This window comes from Pongo pygmaeus, chromosome 4 (assembly GCF_028885625.2).
Source record: "Pongo pygmaeus isolate AG05252 chromosome 4, NHGRI_mPonPyg2-v2.0_pri, whole genome shotgun sequence".
Taxonomy (NCBI): Eukaryota; Metazoa; Chordata; class Mammalia; order Primates; family Hominidae; genus Pongo; species Pongo pygmaeus.
This window is the reverse complement of record NC_072377.2, coordinates 97938173-97961908: the sequence shown is the minus strand read 5'-3', so window position 1 is coordinate 97961908 and position 23736 is coordinate 97938173. Positions and strand designations below refer to the sequence as shown.

At 35.1% G+C, this 23736-nt stretch overlaps 1 protein-coding gene across 13 annotated transcripts in view; it reads left to right on the top strand.

Moving 5' to 3' along the window:
- Positions 1 to 23736, top strand: part of ARB2A (ARB2 cotranscriptional regulator A) — a 500239-nt gene that overhangs the window by 24243 nt on the left and 452260 nt on the right. For 9 of the 13 annotated variants that reach the window (XM_063665003.1, XM_063665008.1, XM_063665011.1 and 6 more), the window contains one exon: positions 12384 to 12507. The exons of 2 other annotated variants lie outside the window; for them this stretch is intronic. In XM_063665003.1, coding sequence (XP_063521073.1) covers positions 12402 to 12507 — 106 coding nt within the window. In that variant the 5' untranslated portion in view covers positions 12384 to 12401. Of the gene's footprint in view, positions 1 to 12381; positions 12508 to 15290; positions 15327 to 23736 lie in introns of those variants that run through there. 2 more of the 13 variants (XM_054489431.2, XM_063665010.1) reach the window with 2 other exon arrangements.

The following is a 23736-nucleotide window of genomic DNA, read 5'->3' as shown; positions in this document are numbered from 1 at the left end:
CAGGGTCAGGATCATCAATAACACTGTCTTCTACCTTTACACCTTGTCCCGCTGGAAGATCTTCAGGCCAGCAACACATATGGAGCTGCTATTTCCTATGATAACAATGCCTTCTTCTGGAATACCTTGTGAAGGACCTGCCTGAGGCTGTTTTACAGTTAACTTTTTTATTTTTTAAATAAGTAGAAGTAGTAGACTTTACATAAAAAGTATTGTGTAGTAAAAACATAGTCACCAGCAGGGGTCAGTGGCTCACTCCTGTAATCCCAGCACTTTGGGAGGCTGAAGCTTGTGGATCACCTGAGGTCAGGAGTTCGAGACCAGCCTGGCCACCGTGGTGAAATCCCGTCTCTACTAAAAATACAAAAATTAGCCAGGCGTGGTGGCAGGCGCCTGTAATCCCAGCTACTCGGGAGTCTGAGGCAGGAGAATCGCTTGAATCCAGGAGGCGGAGGTTGCAGTGAGCTGAGATCGTGCCATTGCACTCCAGCCTGGGCATCAGGAGCAAAACTCCATGTCAAAAACACAAAAACAAAACACATAGTCACGTAGTCGTTTATTATCTTTATCAAGTATTTATGTACTATATGTATTTGTATATGCTAAACTTTGATATGACTGGCAGTGCAGTATGTTTGTTTATACCAGCATCACCACAAACACATGAGTAATGTGTTGTATCATGATGTTATGCCAGCTATGATGTCACTAGGTGGTAGGAATTTTTCAGCTTCATTATAATCCTATGGGACCACTGTCTTAATATGCATTCTGTCATTAACCAAAATGTTGTTATGTGTTGTGTGACTGTATTTCTTTTGTTAATATTTTTGTCACTTATTTAGAGAATATATTGTTGATAAAAAAGATTGTGTGCAACCAAGGTTATTGTTGATTGTATGTATGTAATATACTGATATAAAAGTGGCCTCCATATCTGTAATGCTTATGTAAGTTATATAGTATAATATAATTAAAACCTATAAATTTACCACCGAATCTAAGATTCAAAACACTATCAATAACTTGCATTGACTTATGTGCTTCTTCCCATCTCATGCCTTCTGTTCTTTCCCAGTGGTAATAACTATTGAATTTTGCATTTATTTTTTCTCTTGATTTTTTCTTATGGTTTTATCACAATTTGTGATACTAATAATTTGTTTCAGTTTAGCTCAGTATAAATGATATTGTTCTGTATGTAGTGTTCTAAGATTTGGTTTCCTCGCTAGTATTTTTGGAAAATTCATTTATGTTTTTGAGTGTAGTTGTGCTTCATTCATGTTTACTACTGTGTAATACTCATCTTTGCCCTGTTAGTGTACTACAGTATATTTGCTCTCCTATAATTGGAGAACAGTTTTTTTCCATTTGTTGTAGCCAAATTCTAAGATGGTCTCCAGTGATCTTTGCTTCTTGATATTCATGCCTTTGTATAAACTTCTCCCACATTGAGTAGGGCTGCCTTCTGCCAGTAGGATGTCAAGGAAATGATGGTGAGACTTCTTCAGCTTTCCCCTTGCTTTACTGGATCTGTCTTTCTTGAGAAAGCCCTCCCACATGGGCTTCTGCACAGATCTGTTTGAGTATGGGAGGCCTGTAACAACAATCAGTACCAATCATTTATTTATGTGAGTGAGCCATCTTGGAAGTGAATCCTCTGTCCCCAGTCAAACCTTCAGATGATTGCAGAACTTGCCAATATTCTGACTGCAATCTCATGAACTTGATTGAGAACTTCCCAGCTGAGCTGCTCCCAAATTTCTGATCTACAGAAACTGGGATTTTACAAATACTTATTGTTGTTTTGTGACACTGTGTTTTGAGGTAATTTGTTATGTAGTTACAGATAATGAATAAACTGACTGCTTTGATGATGGAAACATTTTGTGAACATTTTTATGTCTGCCCCCTGATGTACATGTATAAGATCAGGTAGTGGACCAAGGTGTGAGATTGCTGGATAACTTGGATATCTCTAGTTTTTTCCAGAGTAGTTTAATTTATCTTTTGACCAGAAACGGTAATAAGAATCTGTATTATTCTGCATTCTTTTTAACTTTTGGTATTGTCGGACTTCTTAATTTTTTCTAATGAGTGTAAATATCTCATTATGGTTGTATTCCTTGCCCCAACATCAAAGTAGTAGTCTCCTGTAGTCAAAGTAAGTCTCCTGTTACTCTTTTCCCTAAGAGGTTTAAAGTTTGAGTTAACATTTATACCCTTAAACCATTTGAAATTGATCATGTATGGAGTGAGATAGGTATCTAATTTATGTCTTTTTCTTTTTGTTTTTTTTTTTAATTGTGCAGTTAACAAGTTTTTCCAATTGTTAAAAAAATCCCTGTTTTCCCCAGTGATATGATGGTGTCATCTGTGTCATATGGATCTGTTATGTGGCTCTGTTTCGGAGTTCCATCCTGTTCTATTTGTCAATTTGTTTATTCTAGTATTAATGGCATGCTTTCTTAATTACTGTGAAACCTGGCAAGGCAATTCTTCCTATCATATTCGTTAGGAGTGTCTTATCAGTTCTTGACGGTTCTCTTTCCATGTAACTTTTTGAATTAGTTTTTCAAGTTCTGTGAAAAACATTTTAGGGTTTGAGTAGAATTCCCTTGGATCTACATATAAAGTAGAGGAAAATTGATATTGTCACACTAGTGAGTCTTTCTGTTCATAGTTACAGTATATTTTTTGTATTTCAGTCTTCTTTAATGTATTTCAGTAGCATTTTATCATTTTCTGCATATAGGTATAACATCTTTTGTTAGGTTTATTTTAGTCATGTAAGTTTTTAATTTTTGCTATTTTCTTTTCTTTTTTTTTTTTTCTTTGAGATGAAGTTTTGGTCCTGTTGCCCAGATTGGAGCACAGTGGTGCAATCTGTGCTCACTGCAACCTCTGCCTCTCGGGTTCAAGTGATTCTCCTGCATCAGCTTGCCAAGTAGCTGGGATTACAGGTGCCTGCCACCATGCCCGGCTAATTTTTGTATACTCAGTAGAGATGGGGTTTCACCATATTAACCAGGATGGTCTTAAACTCCTGACCTCAGGTGGATCCACCTGCCTTGGCTTCCCAAAGTGCTGGGATTACAGGCGTGAGCCACTGCGCCTGGCCAATTTTTGCTATTATTAATGATGTATTAAAAAACTGTGCTTTATAACTGATTGTTGCTAGTATTTGTAAATATAATTTTTTTAAAAAATTTAAATCTTACAGCAAGCCATCTTGTTGAATTCTCTTTTTATTCCTAATGATACAGAGATTCTTGTTTTTTTTTTATTTTAGAGGACCTTGTTTTTTGATTCTTTTTGTTGTTTTAGATAGTTATATCATTTGAAAATAATAATAACTTTGATTTCCTTTTAAAAATTGTTACTGTTTTTATTTATTTTCAGTGTCCTACTGCATTGGATAGAATGTCAAACAAACTTTGACCAGAAGTGGTAACAGTAAAGTGATAATGATGGGCATTCTTTTCTGGTTCTTAATTTTGAAGAGACTTTTACAAATATTTTATCATTAAGAGTAATTTTATTGTAAGTGGTTATTTTTGTTTGCTTGTTTTTTTTAACCTTTTTGTCAGCTTACAGATTTTTCCTTTGATTCCTAGTTTTCTATGACTTTTTTTCCAAAAATAGGTTTTGAATTTTATCAAATGCTTTTCTGCAGATATTGAAGTTATTATGGTTTTCTTTCTTTATATTCGTGAGTGGAATTTATAGATATTCTAATGTTTTGTATTGTGCTCCCTAGGGTTTACTACACAGGAGAATTCCTTGGGGGACTTGGCTGTAATGTTGAAAGGAGAAGTCTACTTGTAAAATTCTTGACTCTTATGATCATAGGAAGGGACTTTATCATTTTGTGCTTATGTAGAAAATAGTAATGACAGCCATTTGGCATACTGTATTTAAGCATAGGTCTAATAACATAAATGGCTAACATTGAGCAAAGTGTCCTTGTGTTGGCAACTTCAGTGTCACAGAGTTTATTTCCTGTAACTAGCAGTATGGCTAAGCGATGGTTGTCTTTTGTGGGAAAAAAAATATTTTGTAGAAAGCAGGAGGATTTGGAGCTCTTTGATTGGTTTTGGAACAGAAGAATTTTCCTGCTTCAAGTCCTTTGTTAATTTAGGTAAGATATGTATTATGTGTTTTGTTTTCTGGATAAAGTAAATAACCACTGTAACTTATATGGTAGTTTAAAAATGTGACTTGAAGTTTCAAATTTCTAATTCTCTTTTTTTAAGATCAGATATTTGTAGTATCACAGCAATATGAAGCCTCAAAATTTCTCTGAGTTTATCCCCCTGTTGGTCTCAGCATGTGAGGATTATTTAAATATACAAACATGAAATGCTATAAAGTATTATTACTCCGTAAAGAATTGGGAAATTCTAGAAGCCAAAAAAAAAAAACTATTCTGAAGGCACTTAAATTACATTCCCACTTGTTAACACATTTAGGTAAAATCAGACTTCACTGAAATTTTCCCCTTGAATAAATAGTAAGGAGTGCACTGTCAGTAGATACTGGATTTGAGTGGTACCTAAATGCCTTGTTTGCAGTACAATTATGATCTGCACAAAACTTAAATGTGCCATTAAACTTTATTGTTGGTGTCATTCATATGGCTTACTAGGCTTAATCAGCTGCTTGATTATATGCTCAAGTTTGTCTTCATTTTTCTTTTCTGTAGCAAATGGTACATTTCTAACTTCGAAGTAATTTGGTACAATGTTTGGGATCAGTTATGATAATGATCAAAATAATAACAATAAAGTTATTACCAAATTTCAATTCTTGTTAGAAATTGGGTGGGATTGGGATGCTTTTAGGTGGTATGTGCTTAGGGGATTAACTGAATCATGACCAAAGTGAATTAGTGCTTCTACCAGGTTTTCATTGGAATTTGTATGCCAGGGATACTGATGGGCAAGGGAGGCAAATTACCATTGACAGAGAACTGCCAACGCAGAGAACTAGAACAAGCTAGACCAGCACACTGTGATTTACAAAATCTTTATATAATGCTCCTCTTTTATACCTAGAAAATAATATGTTTGTTCTTAATATCTAGCTAGAGTACGCCTAGACAATTGCTAGCCTGGCTCTGGAGAGAGGGGTGATTGGGACATTACAAGAGAGAAGTTCTTTAAATGAGTCTGCCTGAAGTCTACTCTTGCTTCTGTTTTATAGAAGGTAAAGGGAAAGGTGAGTGGTTAGTGAGACAGTCAAGATTTTTTTTTTTTTTTTTTTTTGAGACTGCCTTGACCTTTGGCATTAGAGCTGTAGAAAAGAGTTGGAGAGAGAACCATTTAATACATAGAGACACTACCCCAATGCAAGTGTATGTCTTTGAACCATTGGAATCATCATCTCAAAAAGAAACTACATACCTATTAACAGTCACACCCCATATTTCTCTTCCCCCAACTCCTGAAAACTATTAATCAACTTTCTATTTCTATGGATTTACCTGTTCTGGACATTTCATATAAATGGAATCATACAATATGTGTTTTTTTTTTTGTAATTGGCTTCATTTTGTAATTGGCCTCATGTAATTGGCCTCATTTTGTAATTGTAATTAGCATATAATATTTTCATTTATGTCATAGCAAGTATCAGTACTTCATTCCTTTCTATTAAAGAATAATATCCTATTGTATGGATATACCATATTTTGTTTATCCATTCATCAGTTGACAGTCAGGTTGTTACAACTTGTTGACAATTATGAATAATGCTTCTGTGAACATTTGTGCATAAGTTTTGGTGGGGACATGTATTTTCATTTCTCTTGGGTGTATACCCAGAAGTAGAATATCACACACACTCCATGTGTGATATTTTGAGGAACTGCTCAACTGTTTTCTAAAGTGACTGCATCACACTAGCAATTGTTGTCACACTAGCAATATATCAGGTATCCAGTTTCTTCTCATTGTCACAAACCTTGATTTATATTCCTTTTTGATTATAGCCATGCTAGTTATTGTGCATTAGGTATCTCCTGTGGTTTTGATTTGCATTTTTATAATGACTAATGATATTGAGCATCTTTTTATGTGCTTTTTGGCCATTTGTATATTTGAAGAAATGTGTACTTATGTAATCTACCCACTTTAAAATTTTTTTTTGTTATTGAGTTGCAAGAGTTCTTTATATATTCTGGATACATTTGGTCTCTTAACATCGCAATTTTTTTCCTTAATATTCAGAAAACCATTAGAAAAGGACATTATTATAGCTTAGATTTTTTGGAAGCAGATGCTGAGACAGAATTTTGGGTATAAAATATTTTTAGAGATCAGCACTTGCGAAAGGAAGGAGGAGAACAGGATTGGTCAAAGGGAAAAGTTGAATTTACATGGAGACCTGGCAAAACCTCATCCAACCTGGCAGCAAGCTCTGGAGCAAATATTGCCTATCAGGGTTTTCCTGCATCAGGCTGAAATGGCTGGGCCTTCATATTACCACTTGACTTAATCACTGAATGAGGGTCAGCAGTGGAAAGGTATGACCTAGGATGAAGCAGCACTTTGCACCTGAGGCCAGCTCTGAAGTGATAAACAGATGGAGTCTGTTTGCTAACTGCACTCTCTAGCTGAGCAGCACATTCTCCTTGAAGGGGGCATCTGGATGGTTCACATGCATATTTTAAAATCTATGTTGAACCTCGAGTTCACTAAGTTTAACAGAGATTCTGGGAGAATGTCTATGGGATGAGAAAATTGAAAATTTGATACTGATTTTGCAAATAAGTTATTACTGCTATTTCATGGTATAGGCTGTTTTGAAATCTTCTGAAGATAATTTGGCCTGGAGTTATGTACATTTATAATATTGTTTATGTTTTATTATTTATTTTTACTATAGAATTAGAGTCTCTTAAGTAGTTTATATGATGCTCATAATTGCCTCATATAATAGTAATTTTTTATGTTTGTTTGTTTGACATACTCTGTTTTTCTAAAATTTTGAGTATGGTATATTCATTTTGAGAATTATTTTATCTTTGGCCATAGTTTTCCCATATCTGCTACGTATTATGAAAACCTCATAAAGGACTATTTAAATTTTTTTCTTTTGAAATTTGATTCAGAATAGAGAATCATCTTAGTTTTTGTTTAATTTCTTAAGTTTTAACATTGTCACAGATATTCTAAGATTTTATATTCCGTCTTGTTGAGTTTCTTTTTGCTAGCCAAAAAACAATGCAATACCTAAACATATGATTACCAATTTGGGGACCTATTAAAAATACATAGTAGTGCAACACTATTTCTTTTAAAATACTTTTATTTGATATCTCTTAACTTTTGGCCCTTTTTTCAGATGCTTGTTTTGCCAAAGTATTGGGAGAGATGATGATAAGTAATTTTTATCAGTCTTAATTCTGAATAGCAAACTAAATATACTAAGATAGTTTTGGTTGACGACTTTAGTCTGTAGATATCTATGTCCAATTTGCCCAAACTCCAAATGTAATACTTCCTAATAACAGAAATTAGTACATAAGAGTAGGTGTGAATTTTCTGCAGAATGAAGAAACTGAAATTATTTTTCTAGTGAAGTTGTGTTGTTTGACTGTATCAACATGGTAGAATAGAAGAAACTCATTCATAATTAGGAGTCAGAAGACCTGAGTTAGAATCTCAGCTACCCCTTAACATCTGAGATGCCTTAACCAGGCTCACTTAGCTTTTCAAAGCCCACAATGCCTTATCTCCATAAAATGCAGGTATGTCAACTCTGCCTACCCCTGACAGTTGTGGCAATGACCTAATAAGATAATGGATAAGAATGGAACTGGTCATCTTGTGACCAATGTATACATTTATGAAATAGTTGGAAGAGTGTTCTTCCTTGGGCAAATGAAGGTGGAATCCACATATGTGATCTTTGTTCAAGCATGCATTTTAATAAGATTTGAAAGGAATGTAAAGGAATGTAAATATAATGAAATGAATGTAAGTATAATTTATGTCAAAAAATTAAGTTCCATTATAATTATTTTCAATATAGTCTTGGAAACCCAAGTTAACAGATATTTATTGTGAGACTTTATTATTTGTGCATAGAGTGCATCCAAGTGATGCATATGAAAAGGTTTTTATTTCTGTGAATTGATTGATTTTGGTATTCTGGGGGTTTGAGCACAAATTAATTGGAATCTAGGTATTTCAGATTTTATGTGGATTACTAATATTTTTAAAGGGATTTATAGTTTGTAAAATGCTTTCATATACATTTTTTCATGTAATCTTCATAATAGTTCTGCAAAGGTAACTGCTCTTATTTTCATGATTCTTCCCATTACTTAGGTTAGAGAAGTTGTAACTTTCTCAAGGTCACTTAGCTACTAGGTGGTGGAACTGAAATTAAAAACCTAGATTTCTCATTCCAAATCTACTATATCATGTTGCTTGGGAAACTAAGGAATTATTTTAGATATACTTGGATTGGAACCGGGTATTCCTAGTCTCAGGAGCAAAGAGGTTTGGCTCCAAAACTTTGACCCAAACACAATTTTGCATTTGTTATAAAAGCTACCATTTGCTACACACCAGGGGCCCATATTACCCTGGGCTTTGTCTTGTGTCTGCTCAGCCTGATGTCTTCATTCTTCAGCTTCTTTCCCAGTGCCCACATACCGTTTTTCTCACTGTAGCCTCAGAATAATGCTGTTCAGCATTACTATGAACTAGCCTTTGCTGATGATCAACTGATGAATATTTTAACTGTAATTTGGGTGGGTCTTTTGGTTCCTTATAAATCCGTTGTGCCAATTCTATTTACTGTAATTTCAGTTGCAAGTAGGCTATTTTGAGCTTGATTTCTAGAGTCTCACTTAGTGAGCATAGAATCTTTAGGGCCAGACTGGAACCAAACCAGTCCTGGGAACCTCAGAAAATTAACCCAATTTTACGTGTTCTGTGATATATTTTGTACTTTCATCAATGCATTCAGAATGTGAGGTGAAAAGGGCTTCTGTTGCAAAATCACGTATGTCTAGCTCGTATTTAATACCTGACTAAAAACAAACAAATGTAGAAAAAAATAAGGCTTTTGTGTATCTTTCTGTACATTTTATAAGTGCATACGCCACATTTTGAGCCAACAGGGCAAACAAGAAATATTCTACTGTTTCATATTTTCAAATGCTGACTGGATAAAGATTACACATGACAAGTTATTTATAGCTTTATACATAGTAGATTCTCTGTTGGAATCATAGAAAGGAAAAAGATATGATAATTGCTTTGTGTAGTTCACAGAATAAAATGGCAAACTGAGATGTTTTGAATCTAGTTTGTACTGTAACCATTTCTAGGAAACCATATTTAAACAGCAATGGTTATCATGAAGTATACAACATGTCAACTGTGTCCCAATTCACATCAGTAAAACCCTTCCGCTGCTTTATTCTCTATAACCTAACCTCCATCAGATAATGCCAAATAAAGTACGTCGAGTGCACATATTAATATATATCAAATGTGCCAAACAGCTTGCTGGCTGCATTTTCAGTAGTGTTTATCTGTGATCATGCAGGTTATAACTCTGAATTTTTATTAGGAAAACTAAATTGAGAATTTATAATGTTCTTGATTGAGCTTCATCAGCTGTGCCACAGCCAGGAAAAATAACTCAGGAGGGTAAAAATCTAACACTGTGTTAAGAGAGCAACAGACAAATTGCTTTTGCTTCATGCTTACCTGCTTTGCAACTGCTACTGTAAAGTTTAGAGTCACATGTAGCAATTAATTTTTTTTTTTTTTGAGATGGAGTCTCATTTTGTCAACCAGGCTGGAGTGCAGTGGTGCGATCTTGGCTCACTGCAACCTCTGCCTCCCAGGTTCAAGGGATTCTCCTGCCCCAGCCTCCCGAGTAGGTGGGACTACAGGCGTGTGCCACCACACCCGGCTAATTTTTGTATTTTTAGTAGAAACGGGGTTTCACCATGTTAGCCAGGTTGGTCTCCATCTCCTGACCTCATGATCTGCTTGCCTTGGCCTCCGAAAGTGCTGGGATTACAGGCGTGAGCTACCGCGCCCGGCCAATAGTTTTTTAACTTATATGTTATTACTCCAGCAAATTGCTTTGTGAGTTTTTAGGTTGTCTCATATAAAATGTGATTATTAATTTTTATTTAATCTTCAGAATCTTGAAAGTGATTCATTAAAATATGAATTTTGATAATGACCCTAGCACTGAATACATATCTATAATTTCACCTTTGTTAAACCAGTCACAATGACATAATTATATATATTGTTCTGTTCAGGAATCAGACAATTTGGGGCCAATGAAAAATAATCTAATAGTTTATATTTGGAAGAAATACTGAGTTAGCGAAGGGAAGTCTCCTGTAGGTAGTTAACTTAGTTGTGGAATATTTAGCAAAGGGTGCTGTGTGGAATTCCTCATTAAGAACATTTCTCTTTAATTTCTGCTACAAGATGATGTGTAATACAAAGTTGCTGGTGAAATTTGTGCACTGTCATGTGGGACTCGACTAATTCCTGAATGGAAATATACAGCCCTTGCAAATATTTGTTTTAACATTATTGTAATTATCAGTCTAGGTCTGATGTGTTTTCTTTGTGGCTGCTTGAAAGTTTGATTTGGCAGCTACAAAGTAAGCCGTAGGAGAGCAGTGACCATATTTGTTTTACTCACCATAGTACCCCCAGAGTCTTGTACATTGCCTACCTTATATACTAGGATATATTTCTTGAAGGGATATAGACACATTTTATTCATGTAGAATTTATAGAGTTTTGAGTTACCTATACACAGAAGAAAAATAAGAGCCACTTATGCTAAGTGAAAGGGCTTTCCCAGTGAAAAGTAGCTACATTCTAGGTATTCCTTTTAGAATATCTCACACCACTGAGTAACGGTAAGATGGCTAGTTATAGGAATGGTTGGCTATATATACCTTCTGTACTATTTAATGTTGGAGCGACATTTTATAGATGAAGAAACTGAAGAATTTGGATATGACTGGCCACGGAGATGTTATTGAGTGATGAAGCCGTGATTTGTTTACAGCAATTAAAAAAAATAAGCTAACATGGGATGTTGTGCACATAATTATGGATCAGACACTATATGAAATGTTTTACATTTAGCCTCACTGTAACACTATGAGGGAAACATGATTATCATTTCTATTTTACAAATGTGGAAAATGAGGCCCAGAGAAGTTAAATAATTTGTCAAGGGCTCATCGTTAGTTCTTAGTGGAGCCAGAGTGCCCTTTCTCTTATAGCACATCACCTACAGTTAGACTTGACACAAGGGCAGCATTGGTTGTGGCCATTTGGAACATTCATAGTTTTAAATTATTTATTTTCAGTATTAGTTTTTTAAAAAGTATTTTCTGTTACATTCTGCTGATTATGGAAATAGATCTGTTTTTAAAGATGATTATAAAATGTACCACTGAATGGAAACTGGAATTTACCTTATGGATAGCAAGTCAAATTGGATTCCTCAGAGGAATATTCAATCTTGTTATATTGTCATGAATGTAGTTTTTATATAATTTCATTAACAGTTTTGGATTAATGGATTAAATTTAGTTTAAATTTTCACATTGTAGGAGATACACTTTTTTTCCTTTTAAACTTTAGGAAAAATAATTTGCTTTACTGTTCATGGGGACCCTGGGAAAAGCCATCTCTTTTTAGTTTTAATGCCTTCCCCTTGGCCAAAGTAGAGGAGAATTCGATTTTAATAAATCCTGATTTTATAGTATGGTTGTTTACTGGAGTGCCATTTAGAGAGGATGGCTTCCAGACACTGATGACATCGTTTCATTTAAAAAGGGCTAATTTTTCCCTGAAAGTTGTATTTTTAATTACACTATAGGAAATTTGTAGATACTTTATATATTTATGTATTTGCCTCCTCCTATCTGCTTGTTCCAGAAGGAAGACATTCTGACCTTGTAAATGGCCCATGCTTACAATTTATTTTAAAAGAAATTTTAGGTTTTTGGAACTACCCAAAGATATTTTTTAAAAACATTAGATGATAGGTAACTAAAACTAAATGGTAAGTTTAGCTAAATTCAGCAAACATTAGGTAACTGTAATGTATAAGGTATTGTGTTTGGTGGACATGAAAGATGACAAAAACTTGGTATCTCTGTTCCTGTGGCTTGTATGCCATTAGCTGACTCAGATAAATTCATAAATAAGTATAATGCGAAGCAAACAATATTAAGTACTATGGTATAGGCATAAACAAAGTGGGAAATTAGCATAGAGAGATTAATCCTGACTGGGAGGATCAAGGAAGTTCTCATGGAATAGATAGGTTTTGAGTAGAACTTAATTTATTGCTTTCATTCATTCTAGACTGTCTTCTGAAGATTGATGTCTATTTCCTTGAGCTCTTTAATTTTGTTGCCTATTTGGATAAACATGGCACAAATCCAGCAGGGAGGTCCAGATGAAAAAGAAAAGACTACCGCACTGAAAGGTACATACTTAATTTGCTTTTTCAGGAAATTTTCATTGTGCCTAATAAAGGTATAGGAATATTTAGGTGACCTTCCATTCAAATCTAAAATAAGAATATAAGTACCTAAAGTATTTGCAATTATTTACATCCCTCACAGCAACTATTACTGCATCTGAGATGTATGTACTCAGTAAATAAATCACGGGATCATGTAATTTTGCATCTATAAGAATTATTAATGCTTTTCTTATTCAATGTCATATGCATTTAATAATAAAACTAATAAGTTTTTTGAATCAAGGCTAGTGCCTTTACCGTATGTTTTCTGCTTGGAATATCATACTGGATTAGGGTAATGATCTGTCTGTTTCTGTATTCTGCCTTTGTGGCATTGGCATTACTGATATTTTATGAGAGGTTTGTCCATGTTAACGTTTTGGAAGGAATCTGCGTTAGACATTGTTATGGAATTTTGAATCCTAGAATTAAAAAATAAATCTGCTATCTAAAGTAATTTGACTTCTAAAAGAAGTGTCTGTTGTTGAATTGTGAGATAGCTATGGGCACTGAGACCTTTAGGGTCACAAAGCTGAGGAGAAAGTAGCAAAAGAGGCTGAAAAGTTATTTTTAGTAAAATAGGTTAAGAATCAGGAACAAGAGAGAGATCCTGAATGCCAAATGAAAAAATTAAATGAGAGTAATTAATTAAAGTCATATCTGGTGATGGGTCAGGTTAGATGAGAACTGAGAATTTACTTTTGCATTTGACGATGTGGAGGTCATTTGACCTTCACAAAGAGCTGTTTCAATAAATAGAAATAAAAGCCTGATTGGAGAACTTTCAGCAGAGAATGGAAAGAGAGGAATTGGAGACAGCTGTAAACAACCCTATAGAAGGTTTTACTGCATGCTTGTATGTTGCTGGGAAAGATCCAGCACACTCAGAATAATGGACAATTTAGGAGTGAGGGCAAGGAATGTATGTCACAGTTTCTATCTAAATAGACATGCTGGGTTTCCACCTAGATAGATTTTGTGCATGTTCAGCCTTAATGTGAAAATTTGATCTCCCAAGTTGTGGTTCTGATTTATACTCCTGCAAGCAGTATGTGAGTTCAGATTGATTTTCTGGACTTTAGAGGTAGTACAGTGATGTTAAAAGAGTAGATAGGTTCTAGAGATAGAACTATCTGGATTCAAATTCAAGGTTTTCCTTCTTACCATGAACAAGTTGCTTAACTTCTCTGGATCTTGTAACTATATGGATTCACACTCAAGGTTTTCCTTCTTACCATGGGCAAGTTGCTTAACTTCTCTGAATCTTTCTCTCCATCTGTACTATAGGAATAATAATGCTGGGTACAAATGGGGGTATAAGGGTTAAGGGAGGAGTAAACTGGAAATATTAGAAAATAAAATGGCAAATGCATATTAAAGTATATTTTAGAACAACTTAGCAAACTGATTTGTTCTAAACTTTCTCTCTTTAACAGGAAGACAGTTTTATTCTTGAGTTTATTCAAAACCGGGCTATGATATGTAAAACAGTGAACTAATAATGATCACTCTTTGCTGTTCATGAGAGGATTTCAGGTTTACATGGCAAGATGCACTCTTGGAGGTGATTTAACTTTTCCCTAATTGAAAAGTGCTTCAGATAAGGCATAGATGGTAGAAAAATCTCATAAAAGTATATTGGTGGTGAGAAAAATGTCAGGTAAAACTCAAGATGAGCAGGGTTAAAGCAGTGCATGCTGGAAGAAAGTAGTTTGAATTCGTTTGCTGTAATAATGAAGATGGTAAGGAAGATGGTGATGACTGTTATAATTAAAGGAAGGCATATTATTCACAAGAAAGTTATGTCGTCTCTTTTGGAGATGGCAATGAAGATATGCTTGTAAAGAATTCTTGCATTTCTTAAAAATATTACTTTTTCCCTTTGCCAGTTTTACAGGGTTTTAGTTTACTGCCTCTTATTGATTTGTTGACCCATTTTACCTGGATTTCTGAAAATATGTTCTGTATCTGGTCCTCTTAGTTCGTATGTATTAGTTTTTATTTACCACTGCCCTCTAACCCCAGTCCCCTTCAAAAATGCCTGCATTTTGCTATAGTGCCTTTATTAAAAATTATTCTGGACATTAATGTTGAGTTATTATGATCATTATTTGTGATAGCCTAATGGTAACATCTTATATGGCTAATAGTATATCAAAACCAAGATATTCTTATTGGTACAGTACTGTTAACTAAACACGGTCATTATTCAATTTTCATTAGGTTTTATATGCAGTAATTTGTGTGTGTGTGTGAGAGTGTGTTTGGAGTTCTGTGCAATTTGATCCTGTGTATTGTCTTGTGCAACCATGACCACAGACAATCAAGATACAGAAGAGTTCTACCACTAGCAAGTCCCTTCTGTTACCCATTTGTAAGAATGTCTCCAACTGCCAACTTCATCTCTGTCTCCTGGCAATCATTAATCTGTTCTCCATCCCTTTAGTTTTGTCATTTTGTAGATGTTATAGAAATGGAATCATCAGGTATGTAATTTTTTGAGATTGGCCTTCTTCAATAAGTATAATGCCTTTGAGATCCATCCAAATTTTTGTAAATATCAGTAGTTCATTTGTGTTTATTGCTGATGAGTAATATTCCATTGTCTAGATATGCCATTTTGTTTAACCATTGACCCATTGTAGGGCATTTGGATTGATTGCAGTTTTTGATTATTAGAAATAAATTTACTGTGTGTATTCATGTATAAGTTTTTATGTGAACATAAGTTTTCATATCTCTAGGTTAAATGCCCAAGAATGTGATTGCTGGGTCATATGGTAAGTGCATTTCTAACTTTATAAGATAATACCAAATTATTTTCCAGAGTGGCTGTACCATTTTACATTCCCACCAGTCACGTATGAAAGAACCACTTTGTCTACATCCTCCTCAGCATTTGGTATTATTACTATGTTTTAGTTTTAGCCATTTTATTAGGTACGTAGTGATATCTCACTAGTGATGTTGACCATACATCTTTTCATGTGCTTATTTGCCATCTATACCTTGTCTCTGGTAAAATACCTATTCATATTTTTTGTCCATTTTCTAAATGGATTTTTTAAAACTATTGAGCTTTGATAGTTCTTTATATTTTCTAGATACAAGTCTCTATTGGATATATTCTTAGTGAATATTTTCTCTCAGTCTGTAGCTTGTCTTTCACCCTCTTAACAGATCTTTCGTAGGGCAAACATTTTTAATTCTGATGAAGTCGTGTTTATCAATTTTTTTCTTTTATAAACTGTGCATTTAGTGTCATGTCAAAGAACTCTTTCCCTAGTCCTAGTTTATGAAGGTTTTCTCCTATGCATTCTTGTAAAAGTTTTGTTTTATATTTCACATTTAAATTAATGATCTATTTTCAGTTAATTTTTAAACATATATTAGTAGGTTTCGTTTCATTGCTGAATTTTATTCTGTTGAATGAATAAACTATATTTTACTTATCCATTTGCCAAATGTTAGACATTTGTGTTGTTTCCAGGGTTGGGTGATTATGAATACAGTCTTTACAAACATTCATCAACAGGTTTTTATGTGGATATTTATTTTCATTTGTCCTGGGTTGATACCTAGGAGGAGGACTGCTGGGTAATATGGTATGTCTACAGTAACTTTGTAAAAACTAGAAAACCACTTTTCAAGGTACCTGTATTATTTTTCACTACTACCAATAATGTATGAGAGTTCTCTTAGTTTGGCATCTTTATCAGCAATTAATATTGACAGGTTTGTTGACTTTTTTTCTCATTGTCACAGGCTTTTGTTTCTATGTGGTTTAATTTGCATTTTCCTAATGGTGAATTATATGCCATATGTACATCTTTCTTGGTAAAGTCTAGAATTTTGCCCCCCTTTTTTTGTTTGTGTTCTTATTGTTGAGTTTTAAAAGTTGTTCATATGTTCTGGATACAACTTCTTTTTAAGATATGTGATTAGTAAAATTCCCAGTCTTTGGATTGTCTTTTCATTCTCTTTGTTTTATTGATATGTATTTGTACATACTTATGGGGTACATGTGATATTTTGTTATATGCATAAAATGTGTAATGTTCAAGTTAGGATATTTCCATTATCCGTTGCCCCAAGTGTTTATGATTTCTATGTGTTGGGAACATTTTAAGTCCTCTCTTTTAGCTGTCTTGAAATATGTAATACTTTGTTGTTAACTTTAATCACCCTATATGCTATTGAACATTAGAACTTATACCTTCTATCTAACTGTATGTTTCTACCCATTAAACAAACTCTCTTCATTGTTTCCTCCTGTGCACCATCACCCACACACTTCTCTGATAGCTATCATTCTACTCCCTACTTCCATGAGATCAACTTTTTTATCTCTCACATGTGAGTGAGAACATGCACTGTGTCTTTCTGTACCTGACTTATTTCACTTAACACAGTAACTTCCAGTTCCATCCGTCTTGCTACAAATGACATGATTTTATTCATGATTTTATTCTTCTTATGGTTGTATAGTATTCCTTTTTGTATATAGACCACATTTCTTATGGTCAAATAGTATTCCACTGTGTATATTATATCATATTTTCTTTATCCATTCATCTGTTGATGGACACTTAGGTTGATTCCATATCTCTGCTATTGTGAATAATGCTGCAATAAACATGCAATGCAATTATCCTTTAGATATACTGATTCCTTTTCTGTGAATACATACCTAGTAGTGCACATGCTGGCTTGTATGGTAGTTCCATTTGTAGTATTTTGAGAAATGCCCATATTGTTTTCCATGGAGGTTGTACAAATTTACATTCTTAACAACAGTGTGTAAGAATTCCCTTTTCTCTACAGCCTCATCAGCTTCTGTTATTTTTTGTCTTTTTAGTAATAGCCATTCTAACTGGGGTGAGAGGATATCTAATTGTGGTTTTAGCTTGCATTTCCCTGATGATTAGTGAAATTGAGTGTTTTTTAACATACCTATTGGCCATTCGTATGCCTTCTTTTTAGAAATGTTTATTTATGTCCTTTGCCCACGTTTTAATGGGATTATTTTTTGTTTTTTACTGCTGAATTGTTTGATTTCCTTGTGTATTCTGGATTATTAATACTTTGTTGGATAAATAGTTTGTGAATATTTTCTCCCATTCAATAGTTTGTCTCTTCATTCTGTTAATTGTTTTCTTTGCTGTGTAGAAGCTGTTTAGTTTAATGTAGTCCCATTTGTCATTTTTTGTTTCTGTTTTCTCAAAAGGCTTTAGCCATAAAAATCTTTGCCTAGACCAGTGTCCTGAAGTGTTTCCCCTGTGTTTCATTCTACTAGCTTTGTAATTTCAGGTCTTACATTTAAGTCTTTAATCCATCTTGAGTTGATTTTTATAGATGAGTGATGGGGCTCCAGTTTCATTCTTCTACGTATAGATATTTAGTTTTTCCAGAATCATTTATGTAAGAGGGTGTTCTTTCCCCAATGTATAGTCTTGGTGCCTTTGTTGCAAATCACTTGACTGTAAATATGTGGATTTATTTCTGGGTTCTCTATACTGCTATTCTGTTCCATTAGTCTACATGTCTTTTATCTATCTATCTATCTATCTACCTATCTTTTTAAGACGGAGTTTCACTATTGTTGCCCAGGCTGGAGTGCAGCGGCGCGATCTCGGCTCACTGCAACCTCTCCTCCTGGGTTCAAGCGATTCTCTAGTCTCAGCCTCCTGAGTACCTGGGATTACAGGTGCCCACCACCACACCTGGCTAATTATTATTGGTTTTTTTTTTTGTATTTTTAGTAGAGACGGGGTTTCACCATGTATGCCAGGCTGGTTGGTCTTGAACTCCTGACCTCAAGTTGAGAGACAGGACTAGCTGGATTTCCTAGGCCTACTAAGAATTCCTAAGCCTAGCTGGGGAAGGTGACTGCACCCACTTTTAAACATGGGGCTTGTAACTTAGCTCACACCCGACCAATCAGGTAGTAAAGAGGGCTCACTAAAATACAAATTAGGCTAAAAGCAGGAGGTAAAGAAATAGTCAAATCATATATTGCCTGAGAGCACAGGGGGAGGGACAATGATCTGGATATAAACCCAGGCATTCGAACTGGCAATGGCAACCCCCTTTGGGTCCCCTCCCATTTTATGGGAGCTCTGTTTTCACTCTATTAAATCTTGCAACTGCATACTCTTCTGGTCCGTGTTTGTTACTGCTCGAGCTGAGCTTTTGCTCCCTGTCCACCACTGCTGTTTGCCGCCTTCGCAGACCTGCCGCTGACTTCCACCCCTCCAGATCCGGCAGGTGTCTGCTGTGCTCCTGATCCAGCATGGTGCCCATTGCTGCTCCCAATTGGGCTAGAGGCTTGCCATTGTTCCTGCATGGCTGTGTGCCCGGGTTCGTCCTAATTGAGCTGAACACTATTTGCTGGGTTCCATGGCTTCTAATAGAGCTATAACACTCACTGCATGGCCCAAGAATCCATTCCTTGGAATCCATGAGGCCAAGAACTGCAGGTCCCAGAACAAAAGGCTTGCTGCCATCTTGGGAGCAGCCCACCACCATCTTGGGAGCTCTGAGAACAAAGACCTGCCCCTAACAAAGTGATCCGCACACTTCGGCCTCCCAAAGTGCTGGGATTACAGGCATGAGCCACTGTGCCTGGCCTTACAAGTCTTTTATTTTTAAAATAATAATATTATGCTGTTTTGGTTACTGTAACTTTGTAGTATATTTCGAAGTCAGGTTAGCATGATGTCTGCAGCTGTGTTCCTTTTGCTCACATTGCTTTGGCTGTTTGAGCTCTTTTTTGTTTCCATTTGAATTTAGTGTTTTTTGTTTTTCTGTATTTCTGTGAGGAATGTCATTGGTATTTTAATAGGGATTGCGTCGAATCTGTAGGTTGCTTTGAGCAATATGGTCATTGAATTATTCCAGTCTATGAGCCTGGAATGTCTTTCCATTTGTCTGTGTCTTCTTCAGTTTCTTTCGTTAATGTTTTATAGTTTTCCTTGTAGAGGTTTTTCACCTCTTTGGTTAAATTTATTCCTAGGTATTTTTCTTATAGCTGTTGTAAATGAGTTTGCCTTTTTGATCACTTTCTCAGCTCATTTATTATTGGAATTTAGAAACACTAATGATTTTTCTATGTTGATTCTATATACTGTTATTTATTGAATTTATAAGAGCTACAAGTTTATTGATGGAGTCTTTAGGTTTTTCTATATATAAGATTATATCAGATGCAAAAGGACAATTTGACTTCTTTTCCAATTTGGATGCTTTTTATTTTGTTCTCTTGCCTGATTTTTCTGAAAAGGACATTCTGTACTATGCTGAATAGGAGTAGTGAAAGTGGGCATCCTTGTGTTCCAGTTTTTAGAGGAAAAGCTTTCAACTTTTCTCCATTCATTATGATGTTTGTTGTGAGTTTGTCACATTTGACCTTTATTATGCTGAGATATATTTTTCCAATGCCTACTTTGTTGAGTGTGTTTTTATCAGGGAGGGTTGTTGAATTTTATCAAATGCTTTTACTGCATCTATTGAGATGATCATATGGTTTTTGTTCTTCATTCTGTTGATGTGCTGTATCACACTAATTGATTTGCATATGTTGAACCATCCTTGCATTTCTAGGTAAATCCTACTTGATGATGATGTGTTATCTTTTTGATGTGCTGTTGAATCTGGTTTATTGTTATTTTGTTGAGTAATTTTGCACCTATGTTTGTCAGGAATATTGGCCCGAAGTTTTCTTTTTTTGTTGCAATCTTGTCTGGTTTTGATATCAAGGTAATTCTAGCCTTATGAAATGAGTTAAGGAGAGTTCCCTCCTCTTCATTTTTTTGGAATAGTTTGAGGAGAAATTGTGTTAGTTTTTCTTTAGACATTTGGTAGAATTCAGTAGTAAAGCCATATGGTCCTGAACTTTTCTTTGTTGGGAGATTTTTTATTACTATTTGATCTCATTACTCACAACTGGTCTGTTCAGGTTTTCTATTTCTTCTTGATTCAACATAATAGTCTGTTATGACCTTTTCTATTACTGTGGTAGTTGTAATGATTCCTTTATCATTACTGATTTTATCTGGGTCTCCTGGGTTTTTGTTTGTGTGTGTGGGTGTGCTTAGTCTGGCAAGCTGTTTAGAAATTTGTTTATCTTTTTCAAAAAAGTTACCTTTTATTTTCTTGATTCTTTGCTTTTTTTTTTAATCTGTATTTCATATAATTCTGCTCTTTATTATTTTATCCTTTCTAATTTTGGGTTTGGTTTTTTCTTCTCTTCATTGGGGTGCATCCTTAGACTACTTGAAATCTTTCTACTTTTTTGATGTAGTCATTTATTGCTGTATCATTTCCTTTTACCCTTGCTTTTTCTGTTTTCCATAGGTTTTGGTATGTTGTGTTTGGTTTTCATTTGCTTCAAGGCAGTTCTTTATTTTTTCATAATTTCTTCCTTGACTCAGTGCTCATTCAGAAGCAAGTTTAGTTTCCATGTATTTGTACATTTTCTCAAGTTCTTGTTTTTAGTGATTTCATACATGATATGATTTTTTGGTAAAATTTGTTGAGTCTTGTTTTGTGGCCTAATATATGGTCTATTCTGCAGAATGCTCCATGTGTTGATATGAAGAAAATGTGTACTCTGTAGCTCTTGGATGAAATGTTCTGTAAATGTCTGTTTGGTCCAGTTGATCTAATGTGTAGTTTAAATCTGTTTCTTTGATAATATTCTGCCTAGATGATCTGTCTAATGCTGAGAGTGGAGATTTAAAGTCCCCAACTATTATTTTATTGGAATCTATCTTTCCCTTTAGATCTAATAATGTTTGCTTTATATGTCTGTATGCTCCAGTGTTGAGTGCATGTATGTTTAGAATTGTTATATTCTATTGCTGAATTGATTCCTTTATCATTATATAATGACCTTCTTAGTCTCTTTTTACTGCTTTTAACTTAAATTCTGTTTTATCTGATATAAGTATAGCTACTTCTGTTCACTTTTGGTTTTCGTTTGCATGGAATGTCTTTCTCTTTTTCTTTTTTTGGAGACAGGGTCTCACTGTGTCACCCAGGCTGGAGTGCAGTGGCATGATCACAGCTCACTGCAACATCTACCTCCTGGGCTCAAGCGATCCTCCCACCTCAGCCTCTTGAGTATCTGGGACTACAGGCATGTGCCACCATCCCCGACTAATTTGTATATTTTTTGGAGATAAGGGGTTTCACCATGTAGGCCAGGCTAGTCACAAACTCCTGAGCTCAAGTGATCTGCCTGCCTCAGCCCCCCAAAGTGCTGAGATAACAGGCGTGAGCCACTGTGCCCAGCCAGAATGTCTTTCTCCATCCCTGTACTTTCAGTTTATGTGTCTTTACAGGTAAGATGAGTGTTTTGTGGTCAGCATATAGTTGGGCCATGTTTTAAAATCCATTCAGCAAGTCTATGTCTTTTATTGAAAGTTTAATTCATTTATATTAAAGGTTATTATTGATATGTGAGGGCTTATTTCTATCATTGTATTTATTGATTCTTATTGCATTAATATCCTTTGTTTTTTTCTTTTTCTCTTATTGTTTATTATTGTAGTTTTGTTGTTTTCTATAGTGGTAACATTTGAGTTCTTTCCCTTCGAATTTGTGTGTTTCCTCTAACAGTGAGTTTTATTCTGTTGTGCCTTTACATGATGCTAGATATCTTCCCTTTGCATCCAGGTTTAAGATTCCCTTAAGCAGTTCTCTTAGATCTGGTCTAGTAGTGATGAATTCTCTGTTTTTGCTTGTTTGGGAAAGACTTCATTTCTTCTTCACTTATGAAGGAAAACTTTTCTGGATATAGCATCCTTGGTTGGCAGTTTTCTCTCTTTCGGCGCTTTGAATATATTATCCCATTTTGTCTTGGCCTGTAAGGTTCTGTTGAGCAATGTGCTATTAGTCTGATAGAAGTTCCCTTCTAAGTGACTAGCTACTGTCCTTGTGCTGTTTTTAGAATTCTTTCTTTGACTTCTGACAGTTTGACTATAATACGTGATGGAGAAGATCTTTTTACATTGTGTTTGATTGGGGATTTATGTGCTTCTTGTATCTGGAAGCCCAAATCTCTTCCTAGATGTTGAAAGTTTTTTAACTATTTATTAAATAGGGTTTCTAACCCTTTTGTTTTTTCTTTGCCTTCTGGGACACCACAAATTCAAGTATTTTATAGCTTTATGGTATTCCATATGTCACATAGCCCTTGCTCATTGTTTTTTCTTTATTTTTTGTCTGATTGAGCTATTTCAAAAGACCTGTCTTTGTGTCCTGAAATGCATTGTTCTGCTTGATCTAGCCTGTTATTGAAGCTTTTCAATATGTTTCATCTTTCATTCAGTGAAATCTTCAGTTCCAGGATTTCTGATTGGTTCTTTTTTTATATCTGTCTATCTTTTTGGTAAATTTCTCATTCATATCCTGAGTTGTTTTTCTGATTTCTTTTTACTGCTTTTTTGTATTCCCTTGTATCTTACTGAGCTTCTTTAAAATAAATATTTTAAATTCTTTTTCTGGGGTTTCATAAATTTCTCTTTGATTAGAATCTGTTGCCGGAGAGTTATTGTGCTCCTTTTGAAGTGTCCTTGTTTTTTTAATGTTTCTTATATATTTACATTGATATCTGGGTATCTGGTGTGACAATCAATTCTTCCAATTTTTTGAATTTGCTATCATGATGGATGATTTTTTTCTTAAAATGTATCTATGGTGTTGGTTGAGTAGAGTACTTTGGCTTTGATTCTGGGTGTGTGCAGTCATGTAATTTCTGTATGATTTTTTCAGCTGTAAACCACATTAGTGGTGTCAGTGGCTTAGAGTGCAGTTGTTAGTGGAGGCTGTGGTGAGGTTTTGCTGGGGACAGGGATACCAGGTAGGCTATTCCTTGGGCTCTAGTGTTGGCAGCACAGGCACAGCCTGCCTGTCCTTAGGTTCCAGGGAGGCATATGCTGGCACTGGTGTTGGGTAGTCTATTGCAGTTGATTGTTGGATCTCTAGGTGGCTTACTTGTGTGCCTATAGTGGCACCAGTGGGTCAGGCCAGTGGATGGGTGCTTGGGTCTCTGAACAGTGGGTATGGTATGGGCTATGGTAGTAGCAGTAGTAGGACTAACCTCTGAGTTCTGAGCAGTTGACGATTTTGTTGATGGTAGCTACGACAGGCTAGGCAGGACAGTGCCCAGGCCTGCAGGTGGCATGT